Below are 21,645 nucleotides of genomic sequence, written 5' to 3'. Positions count from 1 at the left end.
TCTACTAGAAAATGATACGATTACGTAAAACGTAGAATTAAGCTTACTAGCTCGTTAAGGTGTTTAATGAAGAGGGATATTTCGTAACATAGATTCAACTGCGCTATGAATGAATACAATTTTCGATTTATTTAACGCTGCAGATACTCGTGTTTATTTCGAGATTGTAGTTCGTAATAGCAACGATACTTGAACAGTCAAATGATAAAAACATTTTACCGATACAAAAGCCAATAAAAATCAATCAAAGTTAACAATTTATAAAATTCATTTTACGGTAAACAATGACAGCCAACAAATCGACATCAATTTATTGATCATTTCAATATCGATACCTATTACAAATCAAATATAGATACATTATAAAATATTCACAATCATTTGGTCAAAAATACAATCGAATAAATATGATTAATGAATAACGATTACAAACCTTCTCAATTTTATCAATTCATTTGAATGCAACATTTGTTCAATCATTTAAATTAAATGAATGCCGAATTCATTGAAGTAAGTTTATTTTCGCAGCATACTTTTCGTTTTTAACGTTTTTAAATGGTAATCGGTTTTAAGCCGTAGATTAATTTCTTTACACCTCGTAGATAGAATTACAATGGAGAACCGGCTATTTGCTTGCTCGTAGGGAAGATAAAGGGGTCTTGTAAACGTCAGCATTTCACTTCTATCCAATTATTTTCATAGCGTCACACGTATGGTTTATGCCTGTAATATCCGTGCATGCATGTAAATATGTACATACATATATGCATGCATACATAGATATGTTCGTAGAGAAGGACGTTGACCTTTCGAAATCCGAATCTTCTCTTCGATCGGGTTAAACGAAGAGAGAAAGAAAGAAAGATGGAGAGAAAGCTACCGGGAATAGTGGTGATGGTCCAATTAAGCGTTCTTTCTCCTTTCCGTTGCCACGGTAATCGGTCCGGTTCGAAACAAAAAAGAAACCAACAAGGAGTCGTTATTGGAAATTCGTAGGAACGTGATCGAGCAACGAGAGGACTTACCGTCGCGCGTGTTTCATGCTCTTCCTCTTAATTATTTCTCACGTGGGGTTGGTCTGACATTCTTAATGCACTCGGAAACTGCGAAAGAGCATGCATATGAGACTTCAATAAATATAAAATATACGTACGTAAGGAAAGTCATTAAATGTCGCTTGTAGAAAAAATTACATTTTTTTCTTTCTCTCTGTTTCTTCGTCAAGGATTCTGCAGTAGGAAAGAGGAAACGTATTGCAACGGAAACTTTGAAAATCAATTGGATTCGCGAGCAATATAAGCGGAAATTCAGAAAGTCAACCACCTACGTTCCAAATACTCGACTTCGTCTTCTACTTTCCTTCTGTTATACCCGACGGGCTCGAATCTCTTATGACTTACAGACTTTGTTTTACTTTGTAATAAAGTTTATCGAGTGAAAATGCGAAGAAAAGAATTTATACGATTGATTCATCTACATATTATCTGCTACAGAGGAAAAACTTAATATAACAACTGTAGATATTTTCTATATATGTACGCTGCATAGACCTTACACCCTATGTGAAAGAATAAGTTTATATAATTGGAATCAAAATAATACTCACTTTTATAAGAGGTCCTTTGAAAAGTAGGAAATTCAAATGTTCGACATTATCATTTCTGCTGCAAAAGTAAGAAAATTTTTTTATTTCTTATTCTTACAGAAAGAACGTGAATACAAAATTCTAAAGGAAATAATTATTCGATAGTTATCGATAGTTACACAATATATAATATCTTACATGCATAGCACATTTATTGATGTTGAGTAAAATATTATATTAATTAATTGATATGTTATATAGTAATATTCTATTAGCTTAATACTTTTCTTTTTCTTTTTTTTTTACAAAAGTTTGTCTATAAATAGAACTTTGACAAGTAGTTTTAATTTCTCGGAGAGAACTTTTACAGATAACACGACTTGGAAACTGTAATAAACTTACACTATCACCAATCACGAAGTGTAGTGGCACGTTTCTAGTTTCTTCCTACGTAAAATAAAATTCGTCGTTGCCCTGTTCGAAATCAGGATCGATCTCTTTCGTGGAGGACTTTTCAATTTCTTCGTTCGGCCCGTCGAACGAAGAAAGTCCATTCGAATAAGAAGATGCTTTCATTACTTTAGCATGCACTGGACCGAATCTTTTTGCAAACTCTTCTTCAACATCGGCTTTAGGTTTCGCAAAATGATATCGATAGATCAGTTTTCCTCTACAGAACCGTTGAAAGTTAAAGGACGAACGAACCAACGCAGCTTCGATATTCGATTTACTAGAACTAAAATATTTGTTGAATTCTTCGAGAAAATATTTTTCAAGAAAATGCAAAGATCAGTTCGGTACTCTTAATCTGCATAATTGTTAGTTATAATATTTCTATCGGCTTATCTTTACTCACTTAGCTTATCTACTTTCTACAATAATAATATTAATCTATCATTATTTTCTATCTACTCATGTAGTCTATTATCTTGTCTTTACACGATTACGAGCCGCGATGGTAAATTTTATCCCCTTTTCGTACTTCCTGATATTACAAAAAAGAGTCGATCAAGAGAAGAAAAGAAGCGAAGAACTAGTCGTTGAACCTCTTTATATTATTTCTTATTGGAGGGTTTTCTTTTGACTGTACCAGTCGGGATTCCATTGGAATCTTCACCACTTGTAGACGATTTCTCGCAGTCCTTTTTCTGAAGCGTTGGGATGGAAGATTTGCTATCGTGTACGTAAGTCACGTTCGCGATTTTACCAGTTACTGCCTCAACTCTTTGCACAATTTCCGTCTTCTCCATATGCGTTTGTGTTAACGATTTATCCATAACAATAGGTAAGTCCTCTTTTCGTCTAGAAAATGACGGTATTCTCGTTATTTTCGGTTTTTCTCTCAAAGGAGGTCTTTCGAGAGTAGGCCTGTTCTCTTTACGTTCTAAGATCTTATCCCTTTCGAGATTTTGACTATTTTGTCGTTCCACCAACGGTATTGCTGAGATTTTTGGTATGTTCCTTTGATCTCTGTTTTTTTGAAAACTAGTTGTAGGTTTGATAATGATTTTCGGTTGTTTTGAACTGGTCAAGTTAGTATTCTTTGGATCACCAGCAGTTATTATGATACGTGGTTCTTTTCTTTCTTCTTTGGAGCTGGTTAAATTGCTAACACTGCTTGATCCTGCACTGGATTCTAGCTCGAAACGTTCGGATGAACCTGAATTCATGGTATGAGCTTTCGAAGAAGGTATGACGGTTTCAACACAGCATGTATCTCCCATATTTGTTATCGTCTGGCAGAGATCTTGATTGTCTTGTCCTGGAAGATTAACCACTCTCGGAGTGATCACGATCTTTGGTTCCCCTGTTCTATCCCAATTTGCGTTAGGACCGATCAATCGGTGCTGCCTCTCCAGTTCCTTAGGAGCAATCACGATCCGTGGTTCTGAGGATGCCAATGACATTACCGGCACTACCTTGCCATCTCTTGCTACGGGCTTGTACCAATTAGGGTTACCCATTCCTGCTTCGATGAAGTCTCTTCTAGGATCTCCAATATCTTTGTCGAGTGTCTGAGAGGTTGGCGAAAACGTGTAGGATCCACCGTGTACGGGACACCTTGGGTTCTTGTAAATGGTATCTACGCTCCCACCACCAGGATGAACACTATTCATCATTATGCTTCCTTCGATAGAATCGATGATGCTTGGATCGGAGTTGTTTTTGACCGAAGTATCTTGTCGCTTGGTTAAAGGTCCGATGTGAAGATTACTGGTAACTGCTTCCCCCTCGCAATGGTTCTCCTTTTCTTCGGCGAATTCCAAGCTCTTAGACGGGCCAAACATTCTTGGCGGTGGTAATGGAGGTTGCCCCGAAACAGGACTAGGTAGAGTACCCTTGTTTCCTCTTAAAGAGTTTCCATGTTGTTTCGGTAGAAACAAGGTTGTCGGTACAGGAAGCGAACGTCTTTTCTCAATGTCTGGTAGAACCTTCGGGTAATTTCGCCGTTTTATCGTTCGAAGAGCTTCCTCCGGACTAACACACTCTCTTTCGACCGTTGGCTCTCGACAAGTGACGTTGACATCACCTGGAGTACTACCGCTACCAAAAGTTGTCAATTTCGTCGATTTCACATAGATTTCCTCCAATGGAGGAATAGTTCGATCCTCGGCATTCTTCGACGCCTCGATCTCTATGGTCTCGTCACTCCTTTCAAGATTCGTCCGCGGAATTCGAGCTTTCGACTTTGGATTGATCTTCGCGTAGAGACTGCTTGTACTCCCAGAATCGGATTCATAGATTCGCGGAGTCGAGAAATTCGGTTTCATGGTTCTCAAGACGTTCTCCATTGGCAGTGGATCGCTTCTAGAATGATGATGCTCTATTACAACGACTTGAGGTGTCATCTGGAATTGGCTGGTGGAATCCGATAGAGGATAGTCGAAGGATTGTTCGATCTTCTCGACGAACGTCTCCTCCTTCTTCGACAACTCAATTGGTACTTGATTCAAAATAGATTCGGTCCTCGTTGCCGGGGTGGCATCAATTCCTACCGATACCTTTGCTGCCTTTGACTTTTTACCTGGCCGTACTACGATAGTTGGACTTTCATCGTATATCGGCTCTTCCTTCTTACTCTTCTTCAATGCTTCCTCTTCCAATCTCCACTTTTCTTCTTCTTCTTGTTTCGTTAATTTCGCCTGATGTTCTTTTGCCAGAGTTTCTCTTGTTTTTCGCAGAAACCTCGGTGAACATCTTTGAAAAATATGAAATCAAAGAAATGAATAGTCCTTTAGTATAATCATATTTATCATTTATAGAAAGACTAACTTTTTTTTTTATTTTTTTTTTTTTTTTATACAAGTTTAATAACAATTTTCACGATCTTTACTGAATATCTGAATAGAGATCGTCATAACGAATACTACTTTGTAGCACGTTCAAAGATCTTTTTGTACAATATTATTATTCTCTTTCTCTATGACTTTTGCGATGGAAGTTTCATGAGAATAATCTCTTTATTCCTTCAAATTTAACCAAAGAAAAAGTAGAAGACGTTAGGAATTGTAGAAGATGGGTGAGAAACAAAAACGCTCTTAAAGGAAGCAATGCTACCTTCTGAATGCAGCTTTCCTTCTTTTAAAACATCACTTGAAGCGTACACTTTAGTCCAAACTAAAATAAGGAAGAGAAAGAGAAAGAGAAAGAGAAAGAGAAAGAGAAAGAGAAAGGAAAGGAAAGAGAAAGAGAGGATCATCTTCGTGCTCTAAATCTTCAAAAGTATATATATATGTATCTATACATATACACATATATACAATATCTCGTATAAACAAAATGAAAAGCCCGAGTTCTATTCATTGACGTGTAATGGAGAATCCGTACTTCTTCAGGCCGAGTAATAATCGTGGAAGGAAAACGAGCGGAAATGTACTTACCCTCGTTAAATAATTTTGAATGTACATACTTTTAGAAGATAATGAAAAACACGAGTTTGCCACCGCGATGACGTAATATATACGATGCTTTTAATAAATAAGACTTTAATTGGGATTGCCACTAAAGATAATTAAACGATGACCTAGCGACGAAGGAGCTTAGCTTAATTGAAACGTTAATATTGTCAAAATAAATTTAAATCTACGTTTTTTGGGGTTTTTTTTCGCGATCAAAATTTGTCTCCTATCTGTTTTTCTCTTTCGAGATAATATGGCTAAAACAGTTTTCGATATTGGAATTCTTGATAGCTCTCTTTGACAAAGTTGACGTACAAAAGGTGGAAAAAAGAATCGTGAGAAGCAACAACGTCGATTAACGAAAATGTCCGTCGAGATAAGTTCAATATTCATAGGCACGATTGAGTTTTATAGAATCGATCGACAAATACTCAAAAGAAAGATATTTCGATAGGAAGGAATACAAAAAAAAAAAAAAATGAAGTCTGTTGAATTCGTCGTATTCTCTAGTATATCGATCAAAAGCCCGATTTTACATCGTGAAAATGTATACAATAGCTTTCGAAACACAAAAGGGAATCTTTCTAACGATAAGTACGTCCAGTAATTGGATGACCAATCCATTCGATACTCAGAACGATTCAAACTAGAGATGGTTGTAATGAACGAATATGCAAAATCGACTTACTTTCTATTTCTTACTAGGAACACGGTTTAAAAGATTACGATTTTATTTCTAAATGTAATTTTTACTAACTTTACAAATCTAAACAAAGGAAAATATTTTCTTACCTGTGTACAATTTCCTGTTGTATCCACTCTCTAACTTTAATATGGGTATCGATAGTAGAATTGGAATTTTCTCGGGAAAGTTTGGATCTTCTGCCAAAGTTGGAATTGTTGTCGTAAGCTTTGTCACTTTTGATCACCTCGTTCAAATCCGGCTTACTATCACTTTTATAACCAAGATCGCCATAATGGTTCTCTTGTTTCTCCGTCTTCGGTCTCTTGGACGTTTCGTCTTTCTGACTGAGACGTCTCTTTAAAGGTTTTTCATTCTTTTTCGTAGCTTGACGTTTCCAGTAGAAATATAAGAAAGCAGATATGTTGATTATCAGAAATATCACGCCAAAACTGATCATTATCGCTATAACCGAGGAACTTTTTAAAGAGCTTGACTCGGACGTGGTGCTTTGAAGATTTGGCTGATTCGTCGTAGCAAATAGAGGTATCAGTGGTCTCTCCTCAAAATTACTTTCGGTTATACTCGACGGTGTCTTCATTGTCATCCTAACGAAAATCATTTAACTTTAGTAGAGGGTTATTTCTTTAACAGGAAATAAATTTTATATATTTAAAAGTAATTATCATTGCTATTTATTTGGTCATTCATTTTCGAGAGAATTTCATAAAAAATATTATCGTTAATCGCTGACCAGGCACCGTGCATGTCGTAGTTCCTGTCGGAGCTGCCATTCGCGTATTTACCAATCCCATCAGCGAAGTCGAGTATAGAGGGTCGTGGACCCTTTGGTCGATTGAACATAGGAATGTCTTTGCTGGGATGCCTCAACATGTTGGGAAGATCCTCGTTCCAGAATTGCATCTCAGCAGAACGATAGTGAGAGCCAAGCTTTGGTGGTATAGCTACGACGAAAGAATTTCATATAGTGGTCAACAAAGACTCTCCGGCGACTCTGCGTACACATATATATATATATATTCTAACATGATATACTTACTTAAATTAAAGTAAGTTTGATTTCTTGAATTGTACTCCAACCAATCAAGCTCGTATTGTCCCCATTCCTTTAGTCCATCAGTCAAGTACGGATATCTCTTGGCTGCGTTTGGGTTCCTATTTTTTGTACACGCGTGCATACAAATAAAATACGTGCATCTATATAATAGTTTATATTATTTATTCATTTAATTGCAAAATGTATCATTGTTTGTTTAAAATATCGTATATCGTGGAAGAGATGCTTAAATGATACAATTGTATTTATTGAGATTGTTTGGACATATGTAACAATCGACTTGGTGTCCGTTTGCAAACGTAACTACTAAACAGCTTTGTTTCATTTAATTGGATTGACCCAGTTGAAGATGATCCTACAACATATCGCGATGTGCATATGCATTTACTCCGGATGTATATATATATATATATATATATATATATATATATATATATATATATATATCAGTGAGTACTCGGAGAGTGAGCGGGATCAAACCGAGAACCGTAAACGGGGACGAAAAATGGAAGGCATCGCGTCGAGAGTTTAGCATCGCCTCGTGCAAGTTTCCTCGAGTAAAATTATTCTCACGCGGTGAGCTTGAAGGAAGCCATGCTGATGAAACCCAAACGACGAGCTAGGACAGAGTGCACGACTGACGGATTGCGATTAATGTTGGAAAATGGGATGCGAATGTAATATCCGAGGACAGAAACACTCTCCTTAGAGTCATTCTTCAGTATTACCGATCTAGTTTATCATTATGCATTCCTGATGGATCTACGGATTTATCAACTCTAAGTCTAACGATTTAGGAGACGTAATTTGCTTTGGACGATATTAGATAGGATCAATTTTACCTCGCGGGTAACTAACTTTATTCGTAATTCTCTCACGTTTCGAATAGATTCATCAGATTTCTGCCCTACGAGAATTGAGATCTATCATTTTTTTATTTTATTATTTTCTTTCTTTCTTTCTTTCTTTCTTTCTTTCTCTCTCTATATTTTTGTCCAACTTAATTTACTTTCCTATTATTTTTATCCTATTATACATATATTTAACTTGAGATTAAAAGTAAAATCATAATGATATCGGATTAAATGTATAAATATATGGAATTTTTCTTCCAACTATTATCCACGTTAGAAATTTTTGCTCGATGTCGGTAGGAAAGACAGCTCAAGCAGATTATCATTACCATTTCGTTTCAAGCAGTAAACGTATAAATATTCAGGCGTACTAGAGTTAATTGAAAATCGTGTTTTATAATTCGAGCAAGCTTCGTGAAACGGTCGTCGGCTTTTCTCGACATTCCACTTTTCGTGGAAAAGAGGATTTTCGTAGAACGTAAAACGGGTAAAACAGGAGCGTCGCCTTAGATTCGCTTTGAAAATCGTTTCGGTCCAGCCGAAAACCGTTTGGAAAGTGCCGCTAAAGCTTTCCACCACCTTTCCACTACCTTTCCACTACCTTTCCACTACCTTCCACCACCTTTCTAAACAACCCTCCTCCTGTTTCTCTCGAGTTTTGCTCGTAAAGCAATTTTCCAGGCTGCCACTAGCTGAAATAGGCGTGCTAATACTACTTACAAGCGAGCAATAAACGTTCGACGCATGTTTATATCTATATCATAATACAGGTAACGCGACAACGTATACGTTGATTTCATTTTGTTTCGTGGTCATTTCCCTTGTTGGAGAGTGTAAATTATCACTGACATGTCTGCAACGAAGAGACTTTTGTTAACGGCCCACTCTAGTACGATTATGAGCCCTGGAATGGAGAGCTTTAAAGTGCATCGTCATAAAAAAAGGTACGAGCGAGAGTTATTTTGAGGGAAAAATTTTAGGCTCCTCGAGTAGACACCTATGAAATTGTTATTTAGTAACGATACGAATTGCCGGACTGTTAACAATTTAACAAGCACGTCATCGAAAATAAAATTCATTTACGTTTATCTATATAATATCAATGTATTGACATTTTACGTATTGTCACTGTTTGAAAAAGAGTTGGGAAACATTTTTGCGGGTATACGTCTAAAGTGCATTTTAAAGCACCCTCCATATATCCTTCTACCCTGAAATATGGTACGTGTAAATATTTTAGGTCTATGTGTAAAATAACCGCAAAAACCTTTCGTATTTTTATTAGCAGAACGTTAGTACGTTCTACGTTACGTTAGTAAACGTAGTCGTTTAAGATAAAAGAAGCAGCTTTGTATTGAAAAATCTAAAACTAATTGCATAATTCTTGAGCATAAACGATGAAGCTTACCCAATGTATGCAAAACTGCACCACCAATTCATCATGGCCTCGGAAAACAATGTCTCGCCGATGTTGTATCGAGTACGCAAGTCGTACTTGCTCCCGTCGAGTGGAACGCCGAGCACATAGGACAGCTCTTCGCCGTGTATCGTCTGTTGTCGTTGTTGCTGTAAAATAACGAAGCGACGATATCGATCGATATGTCCCGGTTTTTGTTCCACCCCTATCCTCGTGATATCCCATTCAACGGCGTCGCCGATAATTATACAAGCTTCGAATAACATCACCAAGCAAGAGAGAAAGAGAGAGAGAAAGAGTATAGTACATGAGAGAAATCAGAAATAATCATCCGGCCGAGCCATCGCACACCCAGCTTGAGAATATTTCAATTAGCAGCTTTATCTCTAGAGTTTGCTTCTCCTATCCACCTACGTACGAACAAAGTGTTAATTTTAGTTAATTATATTTATTTATATCTTCAATCTTTTTTTAAGCTCTCCTCAAAATCATATTTGATGCGTTACGTGGTTTAATTCTAAATGATCCTGCATCAACAAATTTCATGTAGAAGTATTGATTTTTCTACTAGATTCATTGAGAAATGAAACACCCGGTATATGAATTCATTCTAGAGACATTTTTCACACGCGCCAATCCGATTCCTGTTGGTCTTCTCCATCATATCCATATCCATCCCCCTTTCTTTCCCTGTTTAGCTCTTGGTATAACAGGAAAACGTATGGGATACGTGGGGGTGCACGCGTGCGCGCGTCTCATACTTCGATCACTGCGTTCGAGAATTTGCGACTTTACCGTAACGATACATCGACCACGTCATTGAACTTGGAAATGGAATTCCCCATATTTATGGTGCACGATACGCCCATAGGATGCAAATATCCATGTCGAAGAGGCAACAGCGGTAACCGAATACGTAATATTTACCGTATTTGCCCTAGGTATTTGCCTGTGATATCGTCCTATAATACCATTTTCCATTGCACAATACGACTCTCATAACGATACCCTCTTTTTTTCGAGGGCGAAAGTAGCTTTTTTATTATTTGCTTTGTTACTTTTTCGTTTATTTAATCCCAATACGCGAACGCGACTAAAATAAATAGTACGATTATTGTCCGATACACAGTGTATATTACGTTTTATTCGAGTATAGAGAAACTATTCTTGTTTCTTATATTATTTAATTATTCACACAAAAAATGTCTAATTGTAAAAGCAAATTGATTTGACAAAAATAAAAGGAACGCTTTAACGGTTCTTAAACATCTCTATCCAACGCCATAACGCGACACAAATTTGTAACGCTTCGGTGATTTCACAAGCGTCTACGAGCTTAAAGAGACCTTTATGCTGATCAACGATACGATCAAGGGTCGGTTAAGTGCACCTACATCGACACCGAGTCGAGAGTGCTGGATAATTTGGAAAATAAAGGACCAGATCCAATCGGAGAATGAAACTTTAATTCTACTTGAAAACAGTTCGACGTTTCAGCCAATTTAGTTTCTGTCTAATAGAAGTCACAAGAACAGTTGGCCTTAACCCAAACAGACTCATAGTTTGTGCTCGTGATTTTCGTTTCTTCAGTTTGCGAACATAATGACTATTGTTAAACCATTGAATGATAAATTTGGCGATCGTATTTTTATCGATTATCCCATAGATGAAAGAAAATGTTACATTATTTCCTTTATTTTTACTTTCGTGATAAAATATATTTAGTTACCGCGATATACGTTAGGCAGATTGAAGTAGCTTGACGTAAAAATACGTTTTTATTCCATTAAGAAAGATGTCAGTGATTTTGAAATTTCCTTGACGTCTCCCTTCGACGAACTTCGTAAGTTGTTTTTCTCTTTTCAGTATATTTAAAAGGGAGAAAATCCGTATACCTTCAGTTTATATTAAAATGTGGACAGGCGATAGGAGCAATGATTACTTGAAATCGATTTTCATTTTCAACACTCTTCGAAATTAATTAACATATTCGTGGAAGTCCAAGGAGTAGTCGATTTATCAATGTCAAGGTAAGAAGTAACTTACGCCGGTGTAATCTTGCATAGCCTTCGGATGAGAGAAGACGTACATGTAGCTATTCGGGTTTGCTCTAGAATGTAAATTGGCGGTCATTATCAAGGGTGCGACAGTACCGCTGTCAGAAAGTGCTTCTAGGACCATGTCCCTATTCTTCGTCGCGTAGTCGTCTGTAAATCCGCCATAAAAGTCTCCATAGTGTTCGAGGATCTTCGATAGGACGAGCTCTGGTTCAAGCTCGTGCGTAGCCTGTAAAATTGATTAGATATCCTTGTATTTTTACCAAATGAAATTATGATTAATAATTCTTACCTTGGCATGATCTCGAAGGATCTCATCGCGTTGATTATCGAACAAGCCATGTTGCAAGGCAGTTTGCGGTAGAATGTGAAATTTTTCCGACTCGGTAATGCCGTACATTAAGTCGTATCTGCGCAAGTATTTACAAGTGGACGTATTAGAGATATTTTGCACGAATATACGTGAAATATATTCAAAGCGTGCTTGCTCCTTTCCACCATAAACGGTTCCTATAGAATGCACGTTTACGCCGTGAAAAGGATTAATCTACTGCGCGTACCCACTTGCCGCAATAATACGCGGTAGTACGTAATGCCGTGGTAAAAGGTGGTTGCTCTTAAAAGCATGCGACTGAGACTAGGTGAGAGAAACGCTACCAGTATCGTTTTCTATATTTTATCTCCTCTACTTGCCTCCTACAGAATATATACATCAAATATTTTCGATATATTCTCCAAATATTTTCTATATATTTTCATGAATTTATAGATGTATTGAACTGATTCATAAATAAGTGACGCCACTTTTTATTTACAAATCAAACCAATGTGAAATAAAATAACTAACCTGCCGAAAAGTTGTGCGTCTTGCATCAGACTGATAGGTTTATTCGGTATAACAGCTTTGTCAACGAGAGGTGCAAACGCCGGCACATATCGTGGCTTGTGAATCTTCACGTTGAGAAGCGTTTCGACATCTTGAAAGCGCAGACAATGCGCCAAATCGCTGTCATTCGTCGTTGGACAATTCAAAGCTATCGCCACCTGCGAAAGGAAACGATTCCTGCAATTTCCCCCGAACAGCAATGAACATTCCTGACCCATCTCGGTCCTCTCGCAACGATAAACGATCATTGTTTTTCCGTTTTTCCTTTTTTCTTTCTCTCTCACTTACTGGAATTTAGATCGTGACGCCAGTTTATTCTCTTAACGTTTCTTTGTCCGATGCAATGGAATGGCTTGCATTAGTATTCCTATTCGTATTCGTATTTTCACAGGAAATTTGTGATGCAAATGAAACTCTAATAAATCATTTGGCCATTAATTTAAAATTAAATGTATTTAATCGTTTTTATAAATTACCGTGGTGTGTATATATATATATATATCTATACTGTATAATAAACATCGTGTTATTTGGATAAATCATTTGAAAGCTTTAAATAATCTCTTAACGTAATGAGTACGAATAAATTCATTTGATTGAAAAAAATAACGTATCCTTTTGGTTAAAATGGTATTACATAGCAAAAGAAAAAACTAATTCAATGTCCTATTTTCCTTGTACGTACGTGAACTTCCTATAAAACTTTTAGTTCTAATGTTGTAGCGTTTGTAAAGATATAAGAGACAGAATGAGAGAAAGAAAGAGAAAACTGTAAGAGTAAAGACGGTGGAAACGCAAAGGCGTCGACCCGTGTTGCACCGATGCGTTTAATTTCGCGTTCGAGATACGTAAGAGACTTCCCAAATCCTCTCATCCCTTTGACGACGACGGGATCAAAGGCGATGAAAACCTTTAGCGGGCCTTCGAGCGAACTCAGTTCTTGTCTCCTTACCCCTACTACGACCCCCTACGCTACACAAAATTTCGCGGATTTTACTGAGGACACCCTTTCATTCCTTTTATCTAATAAACCATTCACCGCTATTTTCTCTTTGTCTAATATTACAACGACATAATAACTCCGATTATATTTGTTTTATTTTATTAGTGAATTGTAATGTTATCAAACCATAAGAGAGAAAAAAATATTTATTGAATGCAATAAGCGTAATTAAACAGAAATTTTGAATCGTTCGTTAATGCAGAACAGACATTGGAAATATCGTTCGTATTGATCTACGAATTTAATAGGTATTTAAACAATAATAGTCGATTTCATTGAAATTCAATTGAAATAAAAGCGAATTAGCCATTTCATTGTATCTAGCACATATTCCTTATAATGTACGTAGTAAATTAATTACTACTAATTGCATATAAAATAATTCGAACGCATTTACTCGATGATATAACGCGGAGAACGGTAGAATTCTATGTATAATGAGTTTCGAAAATAAAACCGATCGAAAAATCGATTGAATTTTACACGGCTTTTTCCAGTAAGTGTAATAGAAAAAGAGAAGTTTTTTTTTTTTTTTTTTTTTTTTTTTAATGCGATAAGTTTTTCCTTCCTTTCTTTCTTTCTATTGGAAATTGATCGATGAAACTAGAATATCTTCTTACCTGCTTGGTAATTTGCAGAGGCGCCTTGCCGATGGCGTCAGCACTCAATGCCGAACCGGACATCAGAATGGCTCGCTTGAACAGACCTGAATGTTATAAGAGACAGGAACGATTAATAACTTTTCTGCTTGCTCGGTGTGATGAAAAAAGTATGAAGAAAGTGAAAACAAAGAAGAAGAAGAAGAAAAAGAGAGAAAAAGAAACCAAAAATCATCTTTCTCTTCCTTCCTTCCTTCCTTCCTTCCTTTTAACTTTTTTCTCCCTTTCGACCTCGAGGTGGAAAATTACAAACAAGGGTTAGGATGAAAAATCGCAATCTACTTTTTCTCTTAGGTGCTATAGTAGTCTTTCTACTGCTAGAAAGGATTCACCTTAGTTTCTCCAAACCGTAAGTTTAAAAGTTTCATTTGAAAGTCTCTTACAAGTTCTCTGAATTTAGGGAATTAATTCTAGTCGTGGAGTACCTACTCATTCAAATCCTTACTTGAGAATAAAAACAAAATGAACTAGGTTGAAACGAACCGCACATCTTTAATTATTAACTGAAGCTAAGGGTTGAAAAATAAACTTGTCGATTATCGATTTTTCAAGTGTGAAAAATAACGGGAATCTTGTCTATAGTGTTCGCAAAGTAAGTACTTATGTTCGCCATGAAGTTTTGAGGGTTGTGGGTTGGGTGATGGGTGCGGAGATGGTGTTAGGAGAAAGACGACCACAGGATCGACGAACGCGTTCATGCGAGGAACGTTTAGACCGTAACACGTAGGACCAAGCTGTGCTAGGAGCCCCTTTCCTAGTTACTCTCCTAGTTTCTCCCTGTAATACGTATGCACGCGTGTGTGCAAGTTCACCGGTTCACGCCGTCCACGATCTACGAGATTAATTCACGAAACGATTCTCTATCCTTCTCCTTCTACTCCTTCCTTTCTTCCCTCCTGCCATTCTAACACCCCCTTTCAACAAACTTCGATCTCGTGAAACTGGCCAACTTTAACACCAACTTCTCCAACACGTCCTGCTATTCTTCTACCATCGTCTACTCGAGTTTAGGCCAACTTTATTTACACCTATGTATTTCTCTTCGATAAGTTTATTATTTTTTAATTATTTTTTTAGCATAATATGTAAGACGTGATCAAGTATCATTGCTAGTTGTTTTTCTAATTTATATTTAGTTTGTCGAGGACGCCAAATTCTTCCTTGGGAAAAAGTTTACGCGACATGAAAAAATTCTACGCTCCAGGTTTATATGAAATTTTTTTCTACGTGACTCCCCAAACTGGAAGTTCTTTTAACGAGTTTTCCTGGAATTTACGTAGAGGGGATTAGTTCGTCGTTGAACGACACCAATTCGAGAGCACAGTATGTACTGGTTCTTCGTATACGTTAGGGGCATACAGAAAGGGATGGAGTTGTTTTTCCAAAGTCTAAGTACTTTAATATATTTTTGAAATACGGAAACGTTTTAAGGGCGTAGAGGATAATTTCACTCTTGTTGAACTCCGAATATACTTTTGCAACGTAGAGATATAAAATACCTACCTACGAAAAGATATGGATTCCTTGGTTAGACTCCAAGTTTTTCGGATTCTCAATTTAGCATGAAATATAGAGAAGTCTTTCGGAAAGAAAAATATTTACTGAAAGAGTAAACGTGTACAAAATGTTGACAATTTAAATAATTACTAAACTAATTATGTTAAAACAGATGTGAATATCTTGACTCGTTTGGTTTTATTACATTAGTACATACTTTTTATTGGAATTAAAAAAATGCTCGTACCTTCGTTGTTTGCAACAGGACTGAGGAGAAGTAAATTAGCAAAAATAGCACCGGTACCGTGGCCAACTAAGGTCACAATGTCGGGATCTCCACCGAAGGCAGCAATATTTTCTTGGAGCCATAAAAGAGCTGCTATTTGATCCAGTAATCCAAAATTACTCGCTGCGTCGTCCCTTATACCTGGTCTTAGGAAACCTACGGGAAAATCACTTTCTTTTCTTTATCCAGTTACATCGAACTAGCAAGTCTTTTTACTTTATTTTCTTTTATTTTTCACACATATTATTTTTTATTTATCAGTACTCTTTTAATCTAATTTAAATAATAAATGCAAAAATGTTAACCTCTCATCTTTGAGGGATCTTGCGATATTGCAGTTTCATCCCTGACACATTTTATGCTTAGGTGTATATATTCTTGTATATTTTCACAAATTTGAACTCTACTATAATAAATCCAAGTTTCTCTCTCTCTCTCTCTCTCTCTCTTTCTCTTTGAAAATCTTCCTGCAATTGGTCGCTATATCCCCGTAAAAGAACGTCATGGTCTACGGGGTAGAAATAGCGAAGGCTATCTATCATCCAAGGAGAAAGAAGACTTTGAAAAATTTTGAAGTAAGAAATAAGGTAGTGGAAGGCTTGAGGAAAGAAAAAGAAAAAATGCTGATAGATGCAAGAGTAAAGTTCATTGAGTTTACCGAGACTTGCATCTCGGTGTTTACGTTATTCCAAGTTCGAAAAGAAGGAGTATATAGTAACATAAGTATAGAAGAAAGTTGCGTTTTACAAAGGGGAACCTTTCGACTGACCTTTCTTCGTGAAAAGTATAACAAAAGTAGAGAGAGGAGCACGATACAAATGGACGCACGTTGCAATAGAGAATGAACGAACGTACAGCCTAGCTGGTAAGTGGAGTGGTCGAAGTAGAAAAAAGAGCGTAATAGCGAGAGAGGAGAAAAGATATAAAGATAAAAAGAGAAGTGAGCGTGTAAGAGAGAGAGAGAGAGAGGAGAGAGAGAGAGGAGAGAGAGAGAGAGAGAGAAGAAAGACGAGTCCGAAACCATAATCATAAATTAGGTTAAAGTGCCGGAGAAGCGCTTAGTAACTCCGCTTTAGGTGGTCTGCTGCTGCTTTGCTCGAGAAAAAGAGAAAGAAGGGAAGAAAGAAAGAAAAAGGCGAAGGATAGAAGCTCACGGATAACTTGGCCCCTTCGCAAAACATGGGAAAAAATATGCTTCTCGAGTTTAGCCTGGTGGAAGAAAAGAACAGAAGCGTTATGGTATAAGAGAGCCAGTTCCGCGTTTCGGACTAACTAACAGGAAAGGAGGCTCTTTAACCTTTCGTTAGTTTGATTAAGCTACGTACTTCGTCATTTTCATCTCACGCTTCTCTATCTACTAGATTTCTTTTATTCTTTTTTCCTTTTTTCCTTTCTTTTTTTTCGTTAGTTAGTCAAAAAGAACTCAGTGAGAAAGATAAAGCGAGTTAATTTAAGGGATGAAAGAGAATCGAACTTTAGACAAATTGAAAATAGTATCGTTTATCTAATCCATTGAAAGCATAGTTTGAATCTGTTTGCTTTTGCTTTTGCTTTTTCTTACTCGTCGGATTGACCATGCAATTCGGTCACGTACAACAATAGTAACAAATAGCGGAAAAAATAAAAAGGAGTTGCGTATTAAGAATCAAAGACTGAAACACCGAAGCGTGAATGTTAACGAAGCAGAAGTCCAGATTCCGTGTTGAATGCCTCTACACACAGTCCGATGGGATTTCGTGAATTCGAATTGGAACAGGTTGTGCCTTTGGTCTGGTAAAAATTCGAATATCCTCGACGATCTTCGTAAATAGAATCCATTGATTTTTTTGTCAGGGTCGAAACGCGATACGACGTCGAAGAGTAGAGAGAAAAGAGAAAAATGTCTTTCGACTTGACTCGACTCGACTCGACTCGACTCGACTCGACGGTTTTACAATTTATGGCAAAGTACAAATGCAAAACACGTGCGCGTAATGCACGCTCCACATTAAATCCGGATTTTTAAATGCATGCATATATAATATACATTTTTTATGGCATATCTATATCTAGATATGTGTAAATATATACATATTTGTGTGCATACGTAATGGCAGCCATCGTGTAAAAGCATATCTATCGTATGCAAATTTCGAAATACATACCTAAATTAAAATAAATATATTGATGCGATATAATAAAGTCATATAAAAAAGTTCTATACAATACCTCACGTATATATATTTGTAGGAAAAGAATCTGACTCACCTAAAATGCCAAGGCGAAAATTGATGGTGACGAAAACGACGTTTCCGTAAGCGGCTAGGATGGTGCCATCGTATGGATTACCGCTGTTCCATTTGTAACTTTCGCCATGTATAAACACCATCACGGGATATTTCTTTAAATTCCTCTGTCCTGAGAAAATAAATAGAAAAAGAATAGTTGACATTTTTTCGTTTCAGAGATATTAGATGATATTTGAAATTTAAATATAAAGATTCCTTAATTAATAGAAAAATATCTGACGTAGTATACGGGGACAGTCTTAACAACAATGTATCGCAATTTAGTTGATGAATTATATGATCTACCTGGCACATATGTGCGTGATATTACGATAGGTCGTATCGTTTTTTACGAGTTACTTTGATTTACGTCAGACGAAAAATTATCACCGTAGTTTGGCTGTGGTACCAGGAGTACGTTGGTTCGGGTCAGTTAGAAAATTTATATCCATATCGGTCGGCTCGCAAACTATTCAGAGTTTTCGATATTAGAGTAACTATAAATTCTTCCAATCCCGTCCGGAGTACGACGACAAAGTTTTCTTTTTGGAATACGATCTGCAAATTAGAACGCCGTAGACTTTGGCTGTTTAATTTATCGTCGAATTCGTTTCATTCGATAGCATTTTCTAGTTTGTCAGGGGAGATCGGTAAAGCAAGCGGCTGTTCGAGCGAACTTTTAATCGGTAACGACGAAGAACTATAATCGAATGACTTTTAGAATCGTTTAAATTTCTTTTATTTTCATTCTAACGTAACTCGCATTAAACGTTTGATTTCCTCGAGAGAGAGAGAGAGAGAGAGAGAGAGAGAGAGAGAGAGAGAAGCTTTGACGCGCGACATCAACTTTTTTGGTCGTAAAATATTATTCCTTGAAATTTGAACAAATTGTATTCGCGAGTAGATTTTCTATGTAATATGTAAACCAATTGCAATAGTAAAAAATATTTAATGATAAAAAATTGAACGCATTCGATGAACGATTTGTTAAACGAATTTGCGTGAAATGGATTTCAAATGGATTTGTAATGAATTTAAAATGAATTTAAAATGAATTTAAACGCGTGGTGGGTATCGATTCGCGTACGAATGTCACGGGATACTCGCGAAACAATTGTAGTAGGTCAAAATGAATCGTAGAATATGTAGTCTTCTTTATTTTTTTCTTCTCCCCTTGAAAGCAAGAAGATACAGGGGATAGACTTGAACAAATGTTTCGAGCGTTTTACCGTCGTGAGAACATTGCGACTGTCACTCGTGATATGTTGGAGCGAGCGCGCATGGAAATTGAATGTCGCATCGATGTTAACCGAGTCGACGAATGAGACACACGTCGGAATCCACTGAGAATGCTGTACATTGAGGTATTTCGATATTATAAAATTACTTACTCCTGGTGAGTGCGTTATTTCAAGCCACAAAATATTACGAAATTTTAATATCTTTTCGGAAAGAGCAAAAGCACGTACGAATATTATTTCTCTTAGATATTTTTCTGTCTACGATATTTTTCGTAGATATTTTTCTGTCAACAACTTATGGTTTCTTTTACATATAGAAATATTTTGAATTATTTGTTAAAAATTAGACAGACCGCAATCACGATTTAATCCATTTAAATGAAAAATGACAAAGCCGGTAAAATCGTTGGCTTTACTACTTAACTTTTCTCGTGTACACGCATTAACGGTGTGTCAATTGGGAAAAGATACTCTTGATCGCTGTGTGATCGTTTAATCACGGGTTTAATTTTAACGAATATATCGAAAAGTAGAGACAAACGGAAAAAGGAAGAGAAAGGATCTAAAAACTCATTTACTCGAAGCAAAGCTTATCCCGAAGGTTTAATTTACGGTTTCAATTATCAGCGACGGCGGCAGCCATCGAGAGTGTACCACCATATTCCTATTTGGGATTGAACCACGAAAAGGGAAAGTTCTCTCACGGTTGCCGAGGAAATCTACGCCCTTCTTTCGCCGCCACCTCTAAAATCAAATCACGGAGGGTTAGAGTATAACGAATCGAATGTGAGCCGATATCGATGACCTCTTCACTTTTTTTACTCTTTTTATCTTCTTTCTAATATTTTATTTTTCATCAAAATAATCTCTCTCTCTTTCTCTGTCTCTTTGCGAGATTTGTGCATTTGCGTGTGCACGCGTGTGCACGCGTGTGCGCGAAATAGCATAGTAGTAAATTTAAAATTGAAATGGCAAAGAAAGAAATCGCGTTTCATTGATATATCATTTGATTGAAATGTTTTCTCTTCTACAATTTTACCATATCACGAAGGAAAATAAAATATGTCAATGCTTTTGTTATCGTGATATTTTGCGAATACAAAAAACGTCACGAGAAAGAGAGAGAGAGAGAGAACTAAATCGTTAATTTTTTTTTTCCAATTTATTTTGGGGATTTAAAAACATTAATTAATAAAGCGAATATACAAGCACCAGCGTGTTATTTAACTAATCCATCGTTTGATGCATCTATTGATCGATCAATCGAAAGTACCAGTAAAACATCCCTTTTTATAGTGGCCGCAAAATTGAGAACCTGTTACGCTGATGTCGTATCAATTTAGTTAAATCGGTGACAGAAACGAAAAGAGGGGGTATAAAAAGATAAATTCATCTTGAAGATTACATTGAGATGCAAGTAATAAGAAGAAGAAATGTTATTTTAGTAGACGTAAGATGACGATATGTAAAATAAAAAATAATTTCAAGACTACGATATGAGATGTAAGAAATTTGAAAAGTTCATTTTAAAAATGGAAAAGATAGATGGTGAAACAAGAGAGAGAGATGGTATCTAGGGCAAGGAGGACATAGACCTTTACGGACGACCAATCGAGAAATTTGCATGAAAATTGAAAGGCAAATCGGTGCGTTCTGCATAAAATTGATGTATCGAGAATCATGGCCGTAGGTAGGTATTTTCATGTCGTGTTGGTCGCAGACTGTTTTCTGGAGTAGGAAACCGATAGTATAAATCACTCGACGACAATCTAATCTGTGTCCCTAATAAATTGAAGAAAGTGTAGCTTTTTTTTTCTTACTTTTCCTCAGTTATCCTGATCAGTTCTCCTAACAAATGATAAATAATACAGAATATGCATTTAGAGATGCATCAAAGATCGAGTTAAATAAAATTGAATAAAATAAAAGTCAAGCTATGGAATATTTTGATATAGATAAAACAAACGTATTGGTAGACACGACAAATATGTTCATAATTAGTTTAGCAAACTCAAATAAGTATAAGAAATTTAATTGTGGTAAAGGTTGTTCAAATATTATAGTTCTATTCGTTTAAAAAGAAATACCAAGATGGAAAGACGTAAAATGGAAAGAAAAATCGTTGCTTGGCTATTTTCCAAGTATTTGACACATTATTGAACGTGCCAAACATCTTTAACACGATCCCTTTCCCTTGAAGGAGAATAATCTTATAAAGGGAAGTTGAAAATTTG

General features: G+C 36.5%; 1 protein-coding gene across 3 annotated transcripts in view; it reads right to left on the bottom strand.

Moving 5' to 3' along the window:
* Positions 1–125: 125 nt before the first annotated feature.
* The window catches only part of LOC107071018 (neuroligin 1), a 56,137-nt gene continuing 34,617 nt past the window's right edge, over positions 126–21,645 (bottom strand). For all 3 annotated transcript variants that reach the window (XM_015329670.2, XM_015329673.2, XM_089176623.1), the window contains 11 exons: positions 18,151–18,300; positions 15,865–16,059; positions 14,082–14,167; positions 12,420–12,616; positions 11,865–11,982; positions 11,562–11,801; positions 9,507–9,664; positions 7,227–7,342; positions 6,921–7,131; positions 6,277–6,774; positions 126–4,783 (listed from right to left, as the gene is read on the bottom strand). In XM_015329670.2, the coding sequence (XP_015185156.1) occupies positions 2,641–4,783; positions 6,277–6,774; positions 6,921–7,131; positions 7,227–7,342; positions 9,507–9,664; positions 11,562–11,801; positions 11,865–11,982; positions 12,420–12,616; positions 14,082–14,167; positions 15,865–16,059; positions 18,151–18,300 (4,112 nt within the window). In that variant the 3' untranslated portion in view covers positions 126–2,640. The remainder of the gene's footprint in view (positions 4,784–6,276; positions 6,775–6,920; positions 7,132–7,226; positions 7,343–9,506; positions 9,665–11,561; positions 11,802–11,864; positions 11,983–12,419; positions 12,617–14,081; positions 14,168–15,864; positions 16,060–18,150; positions 18,301–21,645) is intronic.

This window comes from Polistes dominula, unplaced genomic scaffold (genome assembly GCF_049000335.1).
Source record: "Polistes dominula isolate Pdom_NZ unplaced genomic scaffold, Pdom_raw_medaka contig_80, whole genome shotgun sequence".
Taxonomy (NCBI): domain Eukaryota; kingdom Metazoa; phylum Arthropoda; class Insecta; order Hymenoptera; family Vespidae; genus Polistes; species Polistes dominula.
The sequence above is the reverse complement of the archived record's forward strand: the minus strand, read 5'-3'. Positions and strand labels throughout refer to the sequence as shown.